The sequence below is a fragment of the Macaca fascicularis genome, chromosome 15 (genome assembly GCF_037993035.2).
Source record: "Macaca fascicularis isolate 582-1 chromosome 15, T2T-MFA8v1.1".
Classification (NCBI taxonomy): domain Eukaryota; kingdom Metazoa; phylum Chordata; class Mammalia; order Primates; family Cercopithecidae; genus Macaca; species Macaca fascicularis.
Window position 1 is genome coordinate 62,314,414 of NC_088389.1, and position 18,419 is coordinate 62,332,832.

General features: G+C 53.2%; 1 protein-coding gene across 2 annotated transcripts in view; it reads left to right on the forward strand.

The window, feature by feature from the left end:
* Positions 1-2,777: 2,777 nt before the first annotated feature.
* PAX5 (paired box 5) overlaps positions 2,778-18,419 on the forward strand; it is a 199,264-nt gene continuing 183,622 nt past the window's right edge. Inside the window, exons 1-2 of one of the 2 annotated variants that reach the window (XM_005581286.5) lie at positions 2,778-3,049; positions 16,235-16,400. In XM_005581286.5, the coding sequence (XP_005581343.1) occupies positions 3,004-3,049; positions 16,235-16,400 (212 nt within the window). In that variant the 5' untranslated portion in view covers positions 2,778-3,003. Of the gene's footprint in view, positions 3,050-9,329; positions 10,491-16,234; positions 16,401-18,419 lie in introns of those variants that run through there. The other variant, XM_015436980.4, reaches the window with a different exon arrangement.

Below are 18,419 nucleotides of genomic sequence, written 5' to 3' on the forward strand. Positions count from 1 at the left end.
CCGCCCCACAGGCCACTGCTACGGAGGCGCCCGCTCGCTGTCTCGCTCTCTGGCGGTGTCTGCGTGTGTTCGGGTGTGGGCACATGTATCTGTGCTTGCAAACCAGGGCGGGCTCTCCAAACCGAAAGCTGCGCGGAGTTGGGTTTCTGGGATTCTAGGGCTGCGGTCAAGGGAGATGGGGGATTTTCCCGGGATCCCGACGCCCATCTGAGCCTAGACTCCCCGCGTTCCGGCCCCTTGTCCCGTATCTCTAGGGCCACAGCGTCAATTCCGTGTCCTCCGAAGTGGTTCGTCACCTGCTCCGCTGCGGGGACCCGCCCCTTGGGCCAAAGCTGCGGGAGTCCGGACGGTCCGAAGCACGCTGTCCAGGCGCAAGGGGAGATCGACTCACAGGGGACGGGTTGGGCAAGGGGACGGCGGCTGGGCCACGGTACCCCGCGAGGGGGGCTCTGTGATTCTGACCCAGCACCGGCGCCTCCGGGCCCGCGAGGTTTTGACGACCAGCGGGCGCCCCCTCGGGAACCACATTTGTTTCCCTCTGGTCTCGAGCGTCCAGAGCGCGATGCGGCGGAGCACGGCGAACCCACGATTCGTGATGCTTGGCCTGATCCTCTGCCCTTCATGGGTGTGGGCAGGAACGGAGTAGTGGCTGAGGTCCCCTCCCTAATCCCAAAGCCCCACAAAAGCCAAAATACACATGCAAACTCTCACCAAAGCATCTCACAAACACAAAAACTAAAGCCAACACATAACCCCAGCCCCCATCAAAACGTACAGCTCAAAAAAATAAAATCCAAATCGAGGGAAACAAAGCACACACAACACGAAATTCCCTAAGGCAACACACACACAAACGACACCCACTCACACCAAATCAAAACACATCTAAACACCGCAGAGAAGGAAAAGCCTTACAAACGACACACAAAAAGACAGCCTGCAAGGACAAAGGACAAAATCACACAAAATCAAAACTCACCCCAAAGACCAGGACTTACAGAGCAAAACCCGCTAAAATCAATCCCACGAAAAAACAACACGCAAAACACCCGAAACAAAAGAATCTCCCATGGATAAATGAAAACTCACAGAAAACAAACAAAAACAAAACAAACCCTCTACATGGAAACAACAACAACAACAACAACAAAACACCAACACCCCCGCCCCTAGCCCGGGGTGAAATGTCAATTCCGGGAGGGCTTTTGATCTCCAGGCGCGGACAGGCCGCACCTCCCAGGCGCTGCCTCCCGGCGTGGGCTGGGGCTAGGCTGCGGAGGGAATGAGTCGAGCGCTCGGAGATGGCCAAAAATCAAATTGCGGGGTAGGGACACGGGCCGGCAGGCTGCAGAGAGGAGGCGGCGCTGGGGAACTGCGCAGACCACTTGGTGGGGGGGCCGCCCGGGAATCCACAGCCACATTTCCGATTGTGGCGAAATCTGCTCAGTGGATATGTGATGTCCAGTTGCCGCCGGGGGCCCCCCTTTCCTCGAGCTCTAGGCTCTTCCCCCTAGGTTGCGACCCAGCCTCGTGACCACCCCCTCCAAAAAACAAACAACACTCTTGCTGAGGACGATTCACTCTCCAAAACTGCCATTGTCCGGCGGGCCGAGAGTCCTCCTACGGAGCGCTCCCCCGCCCTGGAGAACCTTTCCCCTGCGACCACCCTGCTGCAGGGCCCCACAGGCTTCCAGTGGCCAGGTCCAGCAGCTGAACTAACTCGAGGCTGGGGAGGGTAACAGGGAGGGGAGGCTTGAGCCTGGGCTGAAGAGAGAGGGCTGGACATGCCACACCTCTGCCCGGTCTCTCTGGATCTGATTTCCTCTCTGGAATCAAGTCCTGGGGCTCTGGGACTCCACAACGTCTCAGGGCTCGGGGGCAATGCGATTCCATTTATGGGCAGGGTTAAGGTGTCTGGAACTCCCGCCAATCTCCAGGAGCTACTGAGATGTTCTGCTCTGCCCGGGTGCTCCAAAGCGGAAGCCCGGATTTCATCTCCAGCATTTCACAGCTTAACCTCCATGCTCTGGGCCAGAATGGAACTTGATGTGGGGAGGGGTTCTGGGACCAGGAGACTGGATGGGACCTGGGGGCTTTAGGGATCTGGCGCTGCCCTAGGGTCAGGGGCCCAGCGATAGACAGGGCCCCAGCAAATTGGGGTGGGGGGTGGATGGCTGGGAACCCTGGGGTCGGGCGCCGCCCTAGGGGTGAATCTGAGTAAACCGGAACGTCCCCTCTGTGCCTGGCAACACTGCCAGCCTTTGCAACCCCTTTCAAAAGCACCTGCGTGGCCGAGCAGTTAATTTCTTTAAAAACAAAAACCCGGCCTGCGCCCGTCTAAGCAGCGGGATTTGCACATGGAGATGTCACAGGCCCCGCGCACAGCGCAGAGGGCCGCGACCCCCAAGCGAAGGGCTTAATAGAGGGTGCGGCTGCGAGACCCGGGCTCCCGGGCTCGGCTTCGGTCTGCCCCTTCCCGTAGGTGCGCTGGCTAGCACCCGGCGCAGTCTGAAGCCTTCCTTCCCTCCCCCCCAACCCCTATAAAAGTCTAGGGCGGCGCGGCAGCAGCACTGCTGCTCTCCCGGCTTCCCGCTCTACTCCGGCCCGGCCCGGTCCGCCACGTCTGGCGCGCTGAGCAGGCCCGGCAGCGCAGCGCCTACCCTTTCCTCGCTCCGGGCCGGCAGTGCGGGGCGGCGCGCTGGGGGCGCGGCGTGTCTGGGGACATCTTGTGATGTTGGCGAGAACAGGACATGATCTCACATGGCGAGAAGCTCTTTAGTTCCTTAATCATTTCACGGTGCCTTCGGACGCTTTTTTTCCACCTAAAACGTTTAGTTTCAGCTCAGTGATCAGCTACCCCAGCTCCGCGGGGGAGCGGAAGGCTTGAATTATTCCGACCTGTGAGCGGCCCCTGACACCAAAAAGAAAAAAAAAAGAAAAAAAAGGCACAAAAAAGTGGAAACTTTTTTCCCTGTCCATTCCATCAAGTCCTGAAAAATCAAAATGGATTTAGAGAAAAATTATCCGACTCCTCGGACCAGCAGGACAGGTAGGACCGCGATGCGGGCTCCAGACGTGCAAACTCCGGGACACAGCCAGGCCCTGGTCCCCACGCAGGGTGACCCTGGAGGAGGAGGGGGTGCCCGCATTTTCGTAGAGACTGTCTATCTAACTGCGGCCTGTTTGTTATGTTTTTTCACCTATCTGTTCACACACTTCTGCATCAGTCCAAGTATCTGTGAGTTTGTTTGTGTTTTTCTGTTTCTGAATGTTTATGCTGGTGTCCTTTCGGGGGTCTGCAAGTTAGGTCCTGTGTGTTTATATAAGGGGCTCAGTGTGTGCCTGACTGACAATAAGTTTGTGTGTCCCTGTATATGTATTTTTAAAAGATATAAAAATATATGAGTTTGTGTCCAACAGTTTGCCTGTGTGTGTGTGTATCTTTATACCTGTGAGGTATTCGTATGTGTTTATAAGTTAGTATTTGTGTGTATATTCTTCTAGGTATCCAAAATGTGTGTCTACTATGAGTGTTATTTATGTAATTGGGAAATATCTGAGTGTACATCCACTATTTTAAGGGTCTGCGTTCACCTGTTATATCCCAAGTGATTTTGGAAGTGAGAAAGAGGTGGCTACACTGACCTTTCCATTTTTGGATGTCAACAGCTGTCCAATGCATACATGCCAATGTTCACATTGTGTCTCTAGGCAAACTCTTAGACGTGGGTCTGGGGCCTATGGAGACCCGTGGTGTTTAGCATGTGCATAGTAAGGCCCAGTTTCCATTCTATTGGGAGACAGAACCAGGAATGAAGGTGTGAATTCGGGGCATGTGCCTCTTGGTGTGTAGTGGGCACTGTTGAGGCTACTATTTCTACAAACAGGTCTCCTGTGGTAGGCACAACCTTGAAGATGAGAGTGGACACCTGTGGCGTTAGTTGTGACATTTTAGGGACCCCCAGCCTCCCTTCACTTTCACCTAGACAAGCCTCTGACACTGGCGTGTGTGAACACACACACACATACACACACTGTGTCCTCAGGTTTTATCCTGTGGGTGCCGCTCCAGTGGAGCACAGTGGGTGGGTGCATGTGCATAGTCTGGGCATTCAGCTCTGGTGCCTGTGTGCACACAGGCCTCTCTGGCATAGGTCCCCATGTGCCTCGCACAGGCCTGAGAAGTAGGTAGCAGGATGTGTTTATGTCTGAGAGGAGGTATCAGAGACAGTAGGCCTCCATCTGCCCTGAGGCATGAGTCAGGTATGGGGGCCCTCTTTCACTCACTAGGCCGCTGTGAAACTCCCACACAAACACACTCCTGGCCCTGGCAAGAAGTCCTTCCCCCATCCCTGTGCCCTCTGAGAACCCCCACCTCTACTCCAGCCTCAAATACAAGCCTAAGAGCAAAAAGGATAAACTTAGACCCCAAGCCCAGGACAACTCCTGGGGCATAACTGTATTTCCAAAATCGTAGCTGAAGAGAAGTGAGGGCAGAGATCTGAGGCAGAAGAGTGTTTCCTGGATGAGGGCTCAGGAAAAGGTACCTGGAAACCTCTCTGCTCCATCCTCAATTCTCAGAAGGCCCTTCTTCCTGGGTTTCTCAGCAGGTGGGCTTTCAGAGAGACCTGAGCCTGGAAGTGGGCATTGTGTATTTGTTGGGAATGAACCGGGGATGTGTCAGTGTTGTGGAGAGGGTCTCTGCAGTCCTCGGGCTGGCTCTCCCCACAAGCTGTCTAGAAGAATGTAATTCATGACGGTCGATGGGCTCTTTGATTAGTTCAATCGCCTGAATAATCGTTTAATCAATAAAGCATTTCATTCCTCAGCACGGTTGGACTGGGTGGGGCTTGGGGTGGGGTGAGATAGGGGAGCCCTAGGCTGGCCAGGGCTTAAAATCTAGCGAGCCACGCCCCCTCCTCACTGATGGGTTGGGGAAGAGCTGCCTGCCTGGAAAAGGGCGACAGTTCAAGTGAGACTGCACTTCCACCTGTCCACTCCAGCCTGGGTCAGGGCTGGAGAAGAGAGGGAAGCTGAAAAGCTGTCCAAGCTGGTGCTCAAAGGGGTGTCCAGGTCTGGTTCCTATGAGAGCTTCTTCCTTCTCCCAACTTCTAGGTATTTCATGGGCCGATAGACTTCCTTTTTCTTCCTTCAGAACCATATTCCATTTCTTACCCCAACCTCAGTTTCCCTATCTGCCCAATGGGGAGGGAGTGTGTCCTTCTGGCTCTAAGCCCATGATAAGGTCAGGTCAACACTAAGCAGGGAGCCACTTAAGGACCTTCTCCTCTAATGTCTTCCTTGCTGTAGGGAAAGAAAACAGAGGTTCAGAGAGGGGCAAGGACTTGTAGGAGATCATAAAGCATGAGTAATGGAGGGAATAGGAATGGAAGGTGACCTCTCTGCCCTTAGACCTCCTGTTCCTGCTGGGAGAAGAGACAGATTCCCCCCTCTCTCCATGGACTCCCTTGGAGAAAAACTACTATTGGGCAAGTAGTAGTCTCTCCTTGCCATGGGAGCCCTTGAGTCCTTAGGCCCAGGCAGGTCTGGATGGGTTGAATACTTTCCCACTAGACATTGGCATCAAGTCTCACAGTTCTGGAATGAGCCTGGGATGGAGTGATAGATAGTAACAAACCCCTATCCATGAAGCTTCATCTCACAGAGCCTAAGAAGTCACATCTCAGGGTTTGTTCTCTGTATTAAATAAACGGGGAAGCAGAGACTTTAGAAGGGGCTGCCTGTCTCAAGTCTTTGGGAGACAGAGTTAGTCCCAGCACCCCTGGCCTGCAGAACATGCTGGTAATGATAACACACCCCGACTAAGGCGGTTTTACACGATTCTTGAAAAACCTGGTTAAATTCTCATTTTTTCTCCATCCTCTTCAAGAACTCCTGAAAACAGAGCCAGGTCAAGTAGAGCAGACTCCTGATCCAGGGGCAGGAATCATGCAGGAATCTGCCGTGCCTTGACTTTCTGTATAATTTCAGGTCAATTTCGTTCCCTCTGACACTTAACTTTTTTATTTTTTAAAAATGAAGTTTAGAGAGAACTCAATGGGTTGAGACAGCCATGCAGGCAGCATCCCTGATCTTTCCAGAACTGAGCAACCAGTCTGAGCCCTATTGGGCCCCACTTTGTCAGAAGCAAGAACAGGGGAATGGGCTGGACTTGGGTTGAGGGAGTCGATGTCAGGCTAATAGATTACTGTTAGCAGCCCCCACATCCTGAAGCGGCGGAATGCAGTGCTCTGGGAGGCGTGGAAGGGAAAGCCGGGAGGGGGTGTGTCCCCAGTGAAGCGAGGTCTTTGGCTTCTCAAACATTATTCTCAATGGGCTGTCTTTCAGTACTAAAACTTTCAAAGGCAATTTGGTTTACATAAATGAGTTTCTTCCTGGATAGTTTCCTTTCGCGGTCTCCTGTCCCCAGCGCCTAGCACAGGGCCCGGCCCAAAGCTCTGCTACTGGGAGAAAGAAAGTGCATCACTGTAGATCACAGAGAAGCCCGACTACGTTGAGAGCCGCGGTGAGACCAACCCCGCGCTAGTCTCTTTCTCCTGGACCAAGGCTGCGGCTCGTGGGCGTTCAGAGACAGGACTGAGACGCAGTAGCCCGGCTCCACCGTGGACTTGCTGTGCAGCCTCGAGCTAGTCACGTAACCTCTCTGAGCTGTCGTTTGGTGACCTGTAAGGCTGGGCTAGGTGATCACGGTATCAGGTCTGGTCGCGCCTTTGGGGTTGGAACTTCCCAGAGGCGGCCCGCTTGGGCGGTGATGAATCACCCCCACCCAGGGGGAAACTCCTTCCCCCAAGAACGCCGCGAGGTGCGGGAGGGGGCTGCTCTGGGTGCACAGGTAAGGCGGGTCCTGTGTGTGCCACGCAGCAGAACACTGTCCCGAAGCCGGACACCTACTGTGTGAAACGGGGAATCGGCGCCACTCCTGCTCGGGCCGTGCCCTGGGGCTTCTATACAAGGCTCACGGGTGTCCGAAGGAAAACCTGCGTGTGCGGGCATATTCCAGCCGAGTTCTTCGATTTGGCAGCATCGCCCCTCCCTCACTATCCCGAGAGCGGCTCTGGAGAGGCCCTTTTGAGAAAGGTTTCCAGCCCGTAGCCTTTCTTCTACCCCAGACTTGCTGTGTGACTTTGGACAAGTCGTATCCTGCCTCTGGGCCTCGGGTTCTGCACCTGTGAAATGGAGAAAGCACAGCTTCGGGACCCTTTTAGCGCTAAGATTCTAGAGAACCTGGGTTTGTAGGCCTGAGCTCAACAAGAGAGGCTGGGGGTGGGGGTGTCACTGGCTGCATCCCTCAGGGCGTCCCACACTCCGGCCTCTCCAGTAGGTGTGCAAGCCGCCATGTTGAGTCTGAGCCGAGGATCTGAATTCTGGTCATTTCCGACCCACTGGGCGCTATCGGTGAAGCCAGTGCGGGAACTCTATTCCATCCCTGTCCCTCTGTGCTGTTGCGATCTTCCTGCTCCAAGGCCTGGGGTGAAAGGGGAAGATCCGGACAGGCGGGGTTCCAGACAAAGAAGAGATAACGCCGCCACTCCACCCCAGCGCGCACTGCAGCCTCCTGGGTCCCCAGAGGCCCGCCTGGGGCCGTTTTCAGCAGCTGTGCCCTGGTGGGGGGTGGGGACGGGTGTCAGCGCCGGAAACTTGTCTACTGGTCAGGGACAGCTGGGTGTGGAACAAGGACAGAAGGTGGGCCCAAGGGTCGACCCAGTGCAGGAGTTTGAGAAGTAGAGCATGAGTAGATAGAAGGCAGAGGAAGGCAAACCGAGGCAGAGAATAAAACAAGAGGATAACCCAGGAATACTCCCATGATCACCCTGTACTCTATCTTCCTTACAAGCCCAGTCCTGGAGCAGGCATCTCAAAGCCCTTGTTTGGGTGGATTTATGTTTAATATTAGCGGAACATCACTCCTGAAATACAAAGTGAGTCTTCAGACCACTTCCCTGAGTTGCTGGGGGCAAGGGAATCCTCAGCGTATTTCTTGCGCCAGGGCCCAGATGACTCACAAAACTAACTATAGCTTCCTGGGTGAAGAATGACTATCACATGCTTCCTTTTCAAGGTCCAGTTTCTTTGATTGTTGTCTCAGAGCCTTAAACCCCACCAAGAAACGGACTCTCTAGTCAAAGATCCTTTCTGTAGCAAGAGAGTTCTGCTACAAATCCATCCATTTTGTCTACATAGGGACAAGAACTTCCTCTGTAGACGGAAGGTCGGGTTTTCCCGTCAACTGGAAGCTGCCCTACTGTAGCGCGCCTGGCCACTTTGCTTGACCCTTGCAGATAGAATGCGCCCACACACCCGCCCGCTTCAGGGGCCCTTATTAGCCCTGGACGCGACTTGGCTCATTCGGTTCTCAAGAAACTTGGAGCTGGGTGCGGAATTACTCCGGTGGACAGAAGCGCAACACCAGCTCCCAAAGCGTCTGGCAGTTCTTGATCTGAGGCAGGAAAGAGGGCCAGCCACTCTGCTTGGGCAACCTGGCCCAAAGCCTTAGCCCCTCCACCCAGGTGCGCCCTGGTGCGCCCCAGTTACTAACTTTAAAAGAGTGTGAGATTTTCTCCCCTTTCCCCCAACGTGTCTGCCTTTGGGTAATGCAGCATTGAGGGCCCTGCAGGTGGAGTGAGGGAGGCGGGTGGACGAGGAGGAGCCAGTGGTGGTTTAGTAGGTACCTGATAAAATTAGGAAATAAAATTAGGAAATATTTCCGTGGAAGGAGCCTTTATTAAAATCTAGTTAACCCCACTCTGCCCATTTTACAGATGAGGAAAGTGAGGTCAGAACTGGCAGATATGCACACACTCCGATGCACACAGTCCAATTCCATCACGAGCCTGATGGTGCTGGATCTACTGTGCTCCTTGTCTTCCTCCAACATAGATTGTTTTTTTTTTCTGGAGACTTCCCCCATTCTCACCCTTCACTCAGCTGCTCTCAAGCCCTGAGAGCGTCCCAGGATCCCAACGTCGCGTTGGGGAGGTCGAGCCCGCGTGGGACCTGCGGCAGGGCTCTCCAGGCAATGCGTGGGCCCCCTTCCCCCTCCCCACCGCAGCGATCCACTAGGCCTTAGTCCAGGACGTTTGTCAATGAACGTGGCGCCGCCGCCTGGGCCCCGCCCCCCATTCTCTCCCATTGCCCAGGTATCCGCTAATCAGGCGGAGCCCGTGGGCTGCTTAGCCAATGGGTCGGTGTTTCGGGCCAGGGCCGGCTACCGCCACTCTGATTGGCTTGGTGGAGCGTGATTGGCAGGTTAGCTCCCGCCCCGCCCCCGCCCGGAGGGAGCTGAGCCCCGGGCGGCGCTGTCCACACGCAGCGGGTCCTGAAAGCGGCTCCGGGGCGGCGCGGTGGCGCACTGTGCGCGCCGAGCAGGCGGAGGGCTAGCGCCGGCGGCGGCGGCAGCAACGCAGGCAGTCAGAGCCGGCTGCGGCTCCGTCTCAGCCCCGGCAGCCCCGGCGGCCTTGGTGGCGGGAACCCTCTGCTCTCTCCTCTGTTCCTCACTCCACGCCTGGGGCAGGCGCGGCGGCCGTCCCGGAAGAGGCAGCGGAAAGACAGTGGAACCAGACCCACGAGGGAGGGCGGCGGGGCGCGAAGAGTTGGTAGGCACGAGGTAGACACCCCGGCGAGGAAGAGTCCTTCGCTGGTGTCCCCGTTCCTGGTCCCGGCGATGGGCGAGCAGCGGGAGCCGCGGGAACTTTGAAGGCAGCGGGTTTCAGGGTTGGAGGGCTGCACGCTCCCGGGGACTTCGGAGTCGCGGCCCTAGCGTCAGGGGCGGAAGCATCTCCAAACCCGCAAGAACCCCGCGCTGCCGTAGAGGAAGTTCTTTGCAACTTCGTAAGAGACGTCGGAGAGCCAGTTGGAGAGAGGCCGAGGGGAAAGTCTGAGCCCCAGAGACTCGGAGAAGCAGAGAAAGAAAGGATCTGGCGGAGACCGAGGGGTCGAGGAAGGACCCCAGAGGCATCGAGGCCGCGGAACCAGCCTGGCAGCCCCCGGGTCTCGCTGCCCCCTGAGTGAAGTCAAGGGCCGAGTGTTCCGGCGGCCTCTTCAGAGCTGCTCCTACCCGGGGCCGGGGGCTGCTGGCTGTCCCGGAGGCCGGCCGCTACGCTATGCCCCCGAAGCCGCGGGCGCCTTGGCCGCAGCTACCCCGGGCTGGGCCCGGAGCCGCCGCTTGAGCCAGCCAGGGAGGGAAGCCAGCCGGAGTTGGGCACCCGCTCCCAGCCGGGCTGCGCTAGCACCGTTTCCCGCCTCTCCGCACAGCTCCCGGCGGTCTCCAGCAGGGAGGCTCTGAGAGAGACCTCGAAGCTCCAGCAGTGTTTTCTGAGCCCAGCTCGCACAGTGCCTGGCCTGGTGGCGCGGCTACCTATCCGCCCTGGGCAGCCCCTTGGCGCCGGGAGGCGGCGGCGTGGGCCGGCCTGCAGTCTGGAGCGCCCCGATGGAAATACACTGTAAGCACGACCCGTTTGCATCCATGCATAGTAAGTAGGCGGCGAGCTCGCTTCTCTCACTCTCCCGCCGGGACCGGGTTGGGGGCGCCGGACCGTGGGTCAGGTACTAAGGCCGGGAGGATTTCGGACCTCTGCAGCCGCGCAGACAACTTTGCAAAGTGCAGGGATCCCAGGCAGGGGACCTGAAACAACGCGCTTGGCCACCGGGGCTGGAGCACCTGGTTCGGGAATCCCGCCTCCGGCAACGCGTAGCGTGGGCAGCGAGCTGCAGCCTTTCAAGGCTCCGGCGGCGACATTTCAGCTCTTTCGGACAACCTTGGCTTGGACCCGTAGAGGGCTCCGGGCCAGGCCAGTTGGAGGGCAGTAAGTTGTAGGGAGAGGTCAGTCTGAGTCTCAGACAGCGCCCCACACCCCTACTCCGATGGCGCCTTTTTCAGCCACGGGGCTGATCCAGACTGGAGCTTGGAGGGAAAGTGGGGCCCTGACCCGTGTCTGTATGTGTGGAGGAAGAGGTTGAGAGCTAAGCGAGGACACCGGGGCTAGGGCTCCAAAGGTGTCCTGGAGTTGAGAAGGGGGCTTTGAAAAATCAACGAAGTAGCGGTTTCTGAGTTCAGCTTCTGCTTAGGAGCTGGCCAGTTCATACAGAGACCCTTAAAGACCCCATTAGGTCCTTCTCTGCAGGACGCCTTTTCTCATGGCTTCTCCCCTTTAAAAAAGGAGGATAAGAAAGCAAAAAGAAAGAAAAAGGAAGCCAATTATTCACCACGCAGACACCCCCACTTCTGAAAGACGCAGCGTGTGTAGGAGACGGGAAGGGTCATTTCGGGCGAGGGCAAGGCCGGCCTGGGTCCCTGGCTCGCAGGGATCCTGCCAATTCACCCATTAGCACAGCCTCCTGTGAGATGAGCGCTCCTCTCACGGTGAGTTAACGCCGGATTAGATTCGGAGATTTCAAGGAAATTCCAAGTGGAACGAATCGCGTTTCCTTTCTGTTTGCTGCAGAGCCAGGCTGGAGGAAGGTGCCAGGCTTTGGCAGCCTCCGCTCGGGTGCCGCTCGGGGTCTCTGCGGGCTGCAGGTTAGGGAGTTGCTCCCGGGCTAGAAGCCCTCCCCATGCCTGCCCCCCCCCCCCCCCCCCCCCGCGCGCCAAAGCCTGGGATCCAGCTTTCCTAGTCGCAGGTCCCCTATTTAACAAAGGCAGCAGAGACCCGGCTGGAGAGAAGGCGAGCTTCCCGTGGCGAGCATGTCCGTGTCTGCCACCGAGTGCTGAGTGGTCTGGCAAGCAGGGGAAAGCTTGTCTACGCAGCCAGGGCTGGCTGCGGGCAGCTCAGTTTCTCTTTGTGTCAATTTTCTGAGTCTGAAGTAATCCACCAAAGCGGTGGGGAGCTCTGTGCAGAGGAACTGCCCGTTCTGGTTCCAGTCCAAACGATTCCTCAAGGTTTGGGGCCTGTGCCCAACTGGTTTCCAGTCTGTGGTGACCCCAGTGCCCTCCACAGCCTTTTCCGGCTCAAACTCCAGCCTGGCTCTGGGGAGGCTCTGATCTCGCAATGGAAGCCCAAAACAAACCAGTTGGGGAAATGCTCTGAGAGGTGGGCAAGCCCTTGGCTCAGCCAAGGAGCAACTATGGGGACAGATGGGGAGCACCAGCCCCTGCGCTTCTTTGCTCACCGGTGGAAATCCACAGGCCCTCACTGTGTCCTTCTGCCCAGAACTCTGTGGCCCTGAGGTTGTGCCCTAGCTCTTGGGGAGATAGCATCAGACCTGGTGGTCTCTCGGCTAAGCATCAGTGTGGAGAAGGCAGCTCCTTTCAGGTGCGGGTTAGCCAACCGCTAATGTCTGTGCCTCCTTGTCCCGGCCGTCAATCTGCCCCCTCCGTGGGAATTGCTCCCTCCCATTTTCAGTCTCCCTGGCAGCACAGTGGGGGCTGGGCCCCAGCCAGCCTAGCTTCCAGAGCTGGTGCAAGACCTTGGCTTCTCTGGAAGCACTCTCGGTTCTGAGGCCCAAAGCTGTTTTCTTGCACAATGTAGGCCTGCTCTGCGGCCCCAACTTGCTAGCAATGGGGAGTGGGGGGCGCAGTAGATCCTGGAAGGTGGCTGAGGTAGTAGAGGATCAGATCAGGTCCCACATCCTCACCTTCCTCCTGGCCCTGTCAGTTTCTTCTTCCTGTTACCTCTCCCTGCCTCCATCCCCCTACCACTGCTTCCCCCCACCACTGCTTCAGAGCCGGATAGCTTCTTTGGAGAGGGGCAGGGGCTTCCAGGAAATGGCCTTCTGAGTTTGGAGGAGTCCCTACCCACTATTCCAGGCTCATCATTTTCATCAGCACAGTAACCTCCTGCTCTCTTCCTGAGCTGTTTCCCTAGGTATCTTTACCAGTTATAGAACACTTATAGCCAGTGTCCTACCTGAGGGTGGCCTAAACCTTCAGCTTCACCCATTTTACAGAATATGATATTGAGGTCAGAGAGACAAAAGGACTGACTCAGGAAGTTCACATTGGCAAAGCTGGAGCTGGTTCTTGGGTCTCCCTGACCATCTGACAAAGGCATAAAAATGAGGCTTCAGAGGGTTCACAGAAGGGGAGAGGGAGGGACTCAGATTCCAGAGAGAGGGCAATGGGTATGCACACATGCAAAGCTCTCTCTCTGTCAAGTCTAACCATATCTATGTCTACTGCCTGACTTTCCACATGTGTCAGTACCTATCTGTGCATTGGAGAGTCCATTAGGGAGACTTATTCTCTCCCCTTTCCCTGTGCCCCTGTTTGCCTGTCTCTGTACCCCTTCATTCTTTCTGGTGCATCTGGGAAAAATTTTAATGATCCTATGGGGGCCCTGGAGCTCAACCTGTGGCTGAGTCAGCAAAGACCCTTTCCCCAAAATCCTATGCTCAGCTATGGTCTTTGGTGGTATTGGGAGGGCCTGTGGTGGGTAGCATGTCCTTATCAGGGCCTGAGGAGCATCTGTGGAGGCCAGCCCTTTCCAGACCAGAGCCACAAGGGCCTCAGGAGCCTCTGCAATTCAGTCTTTCTCTCCTCACTCCCCTCCAAACACTGCCCAGTCTGCCCTGTCCTGTGGCCTGTCTTTTTCTTTTATCTGTGGGTCTGTTTCCTGGTCTTCACCTGATTTGTTTGCCTCTGTCTCTGTGTCAGTCCCCCTTTCACAGGATGCGTCCTTACTTAATTGGAGTCCATAGGAAGTACAGGCTGGGACTTGGGTTGTCCAAGACCAGAAAACAAAGAAGTCTCTAGACTTCTCTGTCTAGAGAAGTCCCCTGTCCTCCAGAAGCCCCTTCCTGGGCTTCCTCCAGTTTCTCTTCTTGTTGCCTCTCGCTGTGTGCCACCTTCATCTTTCTTTTCTTGGCCTATTGTAGCTTCTCTATTCCTTTTCCCTCTCCTCTGCCTGCCTAACCTGCTGCTTCCTTTCCAGGCTCTGTCTCTCCTGCTTGTCTATCTCATTCAGTTCCCACTTTTGCACTTCTCTCAACACACCTCTTTTTTCCTCTTTTTGTTCCCCATCCTGTCTTGCCTCATTCAGACTTTGGACTTCACTTCTGACCAGTTCCAGAGTAAGTGGCCTTCCTCACACCATAGTTGTAAACCTTCTCACCACCACCCTCTAAGAGCTCCATTGGGTGGGATTGTGATGGTGGAGAAGGCCAAAGGGGCTTGGGGACCTTTCAAGGAAGTTGAGGAAGGTAAGAGGCTCCCAGGTCATACCAAGTCTGGTGTCAGCTGTGGACCTATAGATGAGATTGTGAAAGAGCATTACTAGCTCAGCCTATGTGGTCAAGGGTAGAGGGTTTGGGGACCTGCTCTCACCTTGAGAGACCAGGCTCTAGGAGACCTTTAGGGTTTTTCCCATGATACAAAACAGCCTGCAGTGCTCACAAATGTCCTGCAGGACAGCTTTTGGAATGTAAGTCCTCTGAAGGTTGCCACTGTGTTTTGGGCAGAAAGTCTCAATTGTCAGTGACATAGAGAACAGACTATTGCAGATGGACCATAATAACTGGACTCCCAGGCCATATCAAAAGTGTGCTGGGCGTTTAAGCTTCCTTTGCCTGCCCTTTGTTTTCCCAGATGAGCTTATACCAATTTTGAATTCATTTTCTTTTACTTAAATCCAGCCTGCTCTTGAAAGATCTGTACAACCTTTTTAAACAGGTGTTCCCAGCCCCAGAACAAAGCCTTCTGAAGGCTCTTGACCAGGGTGGCTACAGTCTTTCTGTTTTAGAAAAACTATGCAATTATGTTTCTAACTGCAAAATCCTATTTGGAATGGTTTTCCTTTTTCTTATATCTGGAGTGTTTTAGAACAATCAAAACTGAATAAAGATCATTTTGAAAATCAGAAATCCAGCTTAGAACTGGAACTAAGTACTTCAGTTATCTATAAAATTGTGTTTTTCCTTGAAATAAGCCTGAGCCTGAAATATTTTTGGGAAATATTCATGGGAAACTTGAGTGGATTGCTTGGACAGTTTTTAGGAAATACGTTATATTACGGGGGGTTTTGCTCCCTTTATTTCAGATGTGGTTCATGAACCTGGGTAGTAGTTGAGTACTGGGAAGAAATAACTGAGATGAGGTGGATATTTCATGTTTTAGAGTTGGAGTGTATATATGCGTGTGAGACCTTTGAGGTCTTTCCCTTGAACTGTCCAGTCCTAGCCCAGTCTCGGTTCAGGGAATTTCTCCTTCCTTTGCCTCTGAGCTGCCAGGAGCATCAATAAATGCTTTGACTTGGCTTTGGGCTCCAGTCAACAGCAACGTCAGTGAGTGACTAATTAACAGCTGTAAGGTCAATGATGTTGCTGCATTGGATCACTCTGTGTTTACTGGTTTGGTTCTTCATTTACTTGGGTCCTTGGGTCCTTCCAGTTGGACCTTGATGTAAGAGAAGGGTGGAGGAGGCACTTTCTCAGACTCCTTTTACTTAAAATCTATCCCAGGACCCTTGTAAAACTTGGGACCCAGAGGCTTTTGTAGGTTTCTTTATTTTCCCTGCACCAAAATAAAGCTGTTTGTCAATTGCAAAACATTGTAAAAATTCCAGGGAAACTCCTTTATAACAAATCCCCGTGCAGTGGAGTGGAATGTACTATGTGTAGAAGATGCTATGACCCATTTCTTTTGTGTGCTTTGAGAAAGCACAGTGGTCAAGTCTGCATGTCAGCCTCACCTTAAAGGGAGGGTTTTAAACAAGGCAATGGTTGGTGTTTTCCTCAGTACTCTGCAGATGCTGTTAAATTTTTAAAAAATTCCTTAGCCCTTAAATTAGATTGCTGATTTAAAAATTTTCCCTGAGATATATGTTTATTGGAGTTGTTCTTTTCACTTTTAAAGACATTTGTTAAAAGGAAACAAGTTTTATTTTTTTCCTCTTTAAATGTGATGTATTTTAAAGCATATTTTCTCCCCAGGATCTTCCCTAGACTTCAGCATCACATAATAAGTTGTGCCCATTTCGTTTACATTGAGGTCTTCACACATTTCATTGTTTAGAAAAATTACGGGGAAAATGCTAATAATATTATGGGGATGTTTGCTGTCAATAGCTCAACAGTCTGGCTGCAGATGGACAAAGGCTAAGATTAATTTTAAAATGCAATCTGGGGACTTCGTGTAGTTTGCACGATTGGACTCCAGGCGCAAGACATCCAGCCTGCTGGCCATTTGTGATCAGAGGGGCTCTGGGTCCTCACAGCGGTGCTTCTCCTATGTGACTGGTTCTAACCACCCTTTCCCTTTCCTTTTGTTTCTGATCTGTTTCAGGACATGGAGGAGTGAATCAGCTTGGGGGGGTTTTTGTGAATGGACGGCCACTCCCGGATGTAGTCCGCCAGAGGATAGTGGAACTTGCTCATCAAGGTGTCAGGCCCTGCGACATCTCCAGGCAGCTTCGGGTCAGCCATGGTTGTGTCAGCAAAATTCTTGGCAGGTAAAGGCAGGAGCTCAAGGCTTCCCTTGATCTTTCAAATAAAGACCTGAAACAGGACCCAGCAGCTGTCCAATATGACAGTATCATAGTGAGAATCATGACGGCATTTTGTTTCACACGCAGAGCGCTTTAGAGTTTGCAAAGCCCCAATTCCAAGTAGCCCTGGGAAACCCCTGTCTCTAGTGACATGTGGAATAGGGTGACTTAGTCAGGAGGGTTGACATGTTTTCTGAAAGCCTGGTGAATTGTTCTAAAGAACTCAAGAGAAAGACGTTCTTGGGAATTTCCCTTATACATCCTAGGCGAGGCCGGGTCCCTGAGTAGGACTGGTTGGAAAATCCTTAATATCACATAACCAGAGTTCAGTGTTTCATTTTAATGTTTTTGAAAGCATATTCCACTTTTAAAAGTCAGCCATTACTTTCAGTTTTGGGTTATTATCAACCTTGTTATGTTGGGCTGCAGTATTTTCCTTCTCTATGTTTTTATTTCCATTGTAGTGACAAGCATCCAAAATATATGTTAAATTAGAGAGGAGGAAAAAAAAAAACCCAAACACCAACTTTCAAATGTGACATTTGAAACTTGCCACTTGACCTGGTGATTTGCTGCAAACAAAATAGTAACAATGAGGCTTCTCCCATAGGGCCATGCAGCCTTTTAGCACTCCCGTTTATTTTCTCAGTGGCCTCCGCATGATCCAATGAAGCACATTTTAAGATGAGAAAACAAACCTAGAGCGGCAAAGTGACTGACACAGGTTTATCTAGTCAGGCAGTACCTGGGTTGTGATGACGCCTAAAGGACTCCTAGACCATGTGGGTCTCACCATACCCCCGAAACAAAGCCACAGATTTGTTTCTGGGCATGAGATCTTGTTTTAGGTCTGCCCTGGCAGGCAGGAGCTTTCTTGGGTTTAGCTGTTCAGTGCTTTCTCACTATTTCTTTCCCCGGGTCAGAAAACAACCTTTGTCCTGTAACTTGCATTATGGTTTGAGCACAGACGCCTGAATAGGAAATAAATATTTTGAAGTATGTCAGTGACATTGTGACTTTCTGCTGGCTCCTTCCCTTTCATCTGCTGGAATTCAAGAAATTCTCTCAGATGGAAGGAGCAACAGCTTCTAATAACCTTGGGGAGGCTGCTTGCTTGAGGCCAAGGGAAGAAGTTTTAGGACTAGCGGTCTGGCAGCTCCTTTGGGGACCTTGATCCCAGGGTTCATTCCTCATCCTTCAGCCCAGTGCAGGTTACCTGAGCTGTGGGGGCTGTGGGCTTCACTCCTGTTTAGCACTCAGAAAGCAAATGAACCCCAGAGTTAGGGGGCGATTGCAGGACATTAGCACGGTTTTCTTGTTAGATGGTTGTTTTAGGCAGGCGGATGGGAGCGAGAGAAGAAAAGTGGAAGACAGAGAGATAGAGAAAAGAAAAAGAGAAAAAGAAGACAAAGAGAAAAGAGAGTGATTTTTAAAAGGCAGAGAAATAGAAAGAGAGATAAATGACAAGACAGGAGAAAGGGAGAGAGAGCACAATATTTTAGACTATCTCAGCATCAGACTTCTAAAGCCAAAAGGCTCCTAGATATCTTTTTGTGGAGCCTCTTCATTGTACCGAGAGAGAGAGAGAGAGAGAGGGAGAGAGAAAGAAGGCCTTTCCTTTGTTTTTGCTGAGACATCTTTGCTGAGCCGACATTTTGCTCGCTGTTTGAAATCTCAGGGCAAGATACTGAGCCTTTTTCAGAGGGGACATCCAAACACGGGGTCCTCATGTTCTGGTGCTGTGGAGCCTCCAAATCTCCCATGGAGACTGAGGGGGACAGGGACCCTTCCAAGCCCAGCCGGCAGCCTCCCATAGCCAGAATAGATTTGTCACTAGGTAGAGTGGCACTCGGAAGTTACGCGCCGCTCCGGTGCCTGGCCGTTTAAGTTGTCAACAATAAATTGGAATTTCATAGCTCATTATTTTCATAACTAAGAACCACAGTGGACAAAATGTCACTCTAATTAGAACTGCCTTTTAAG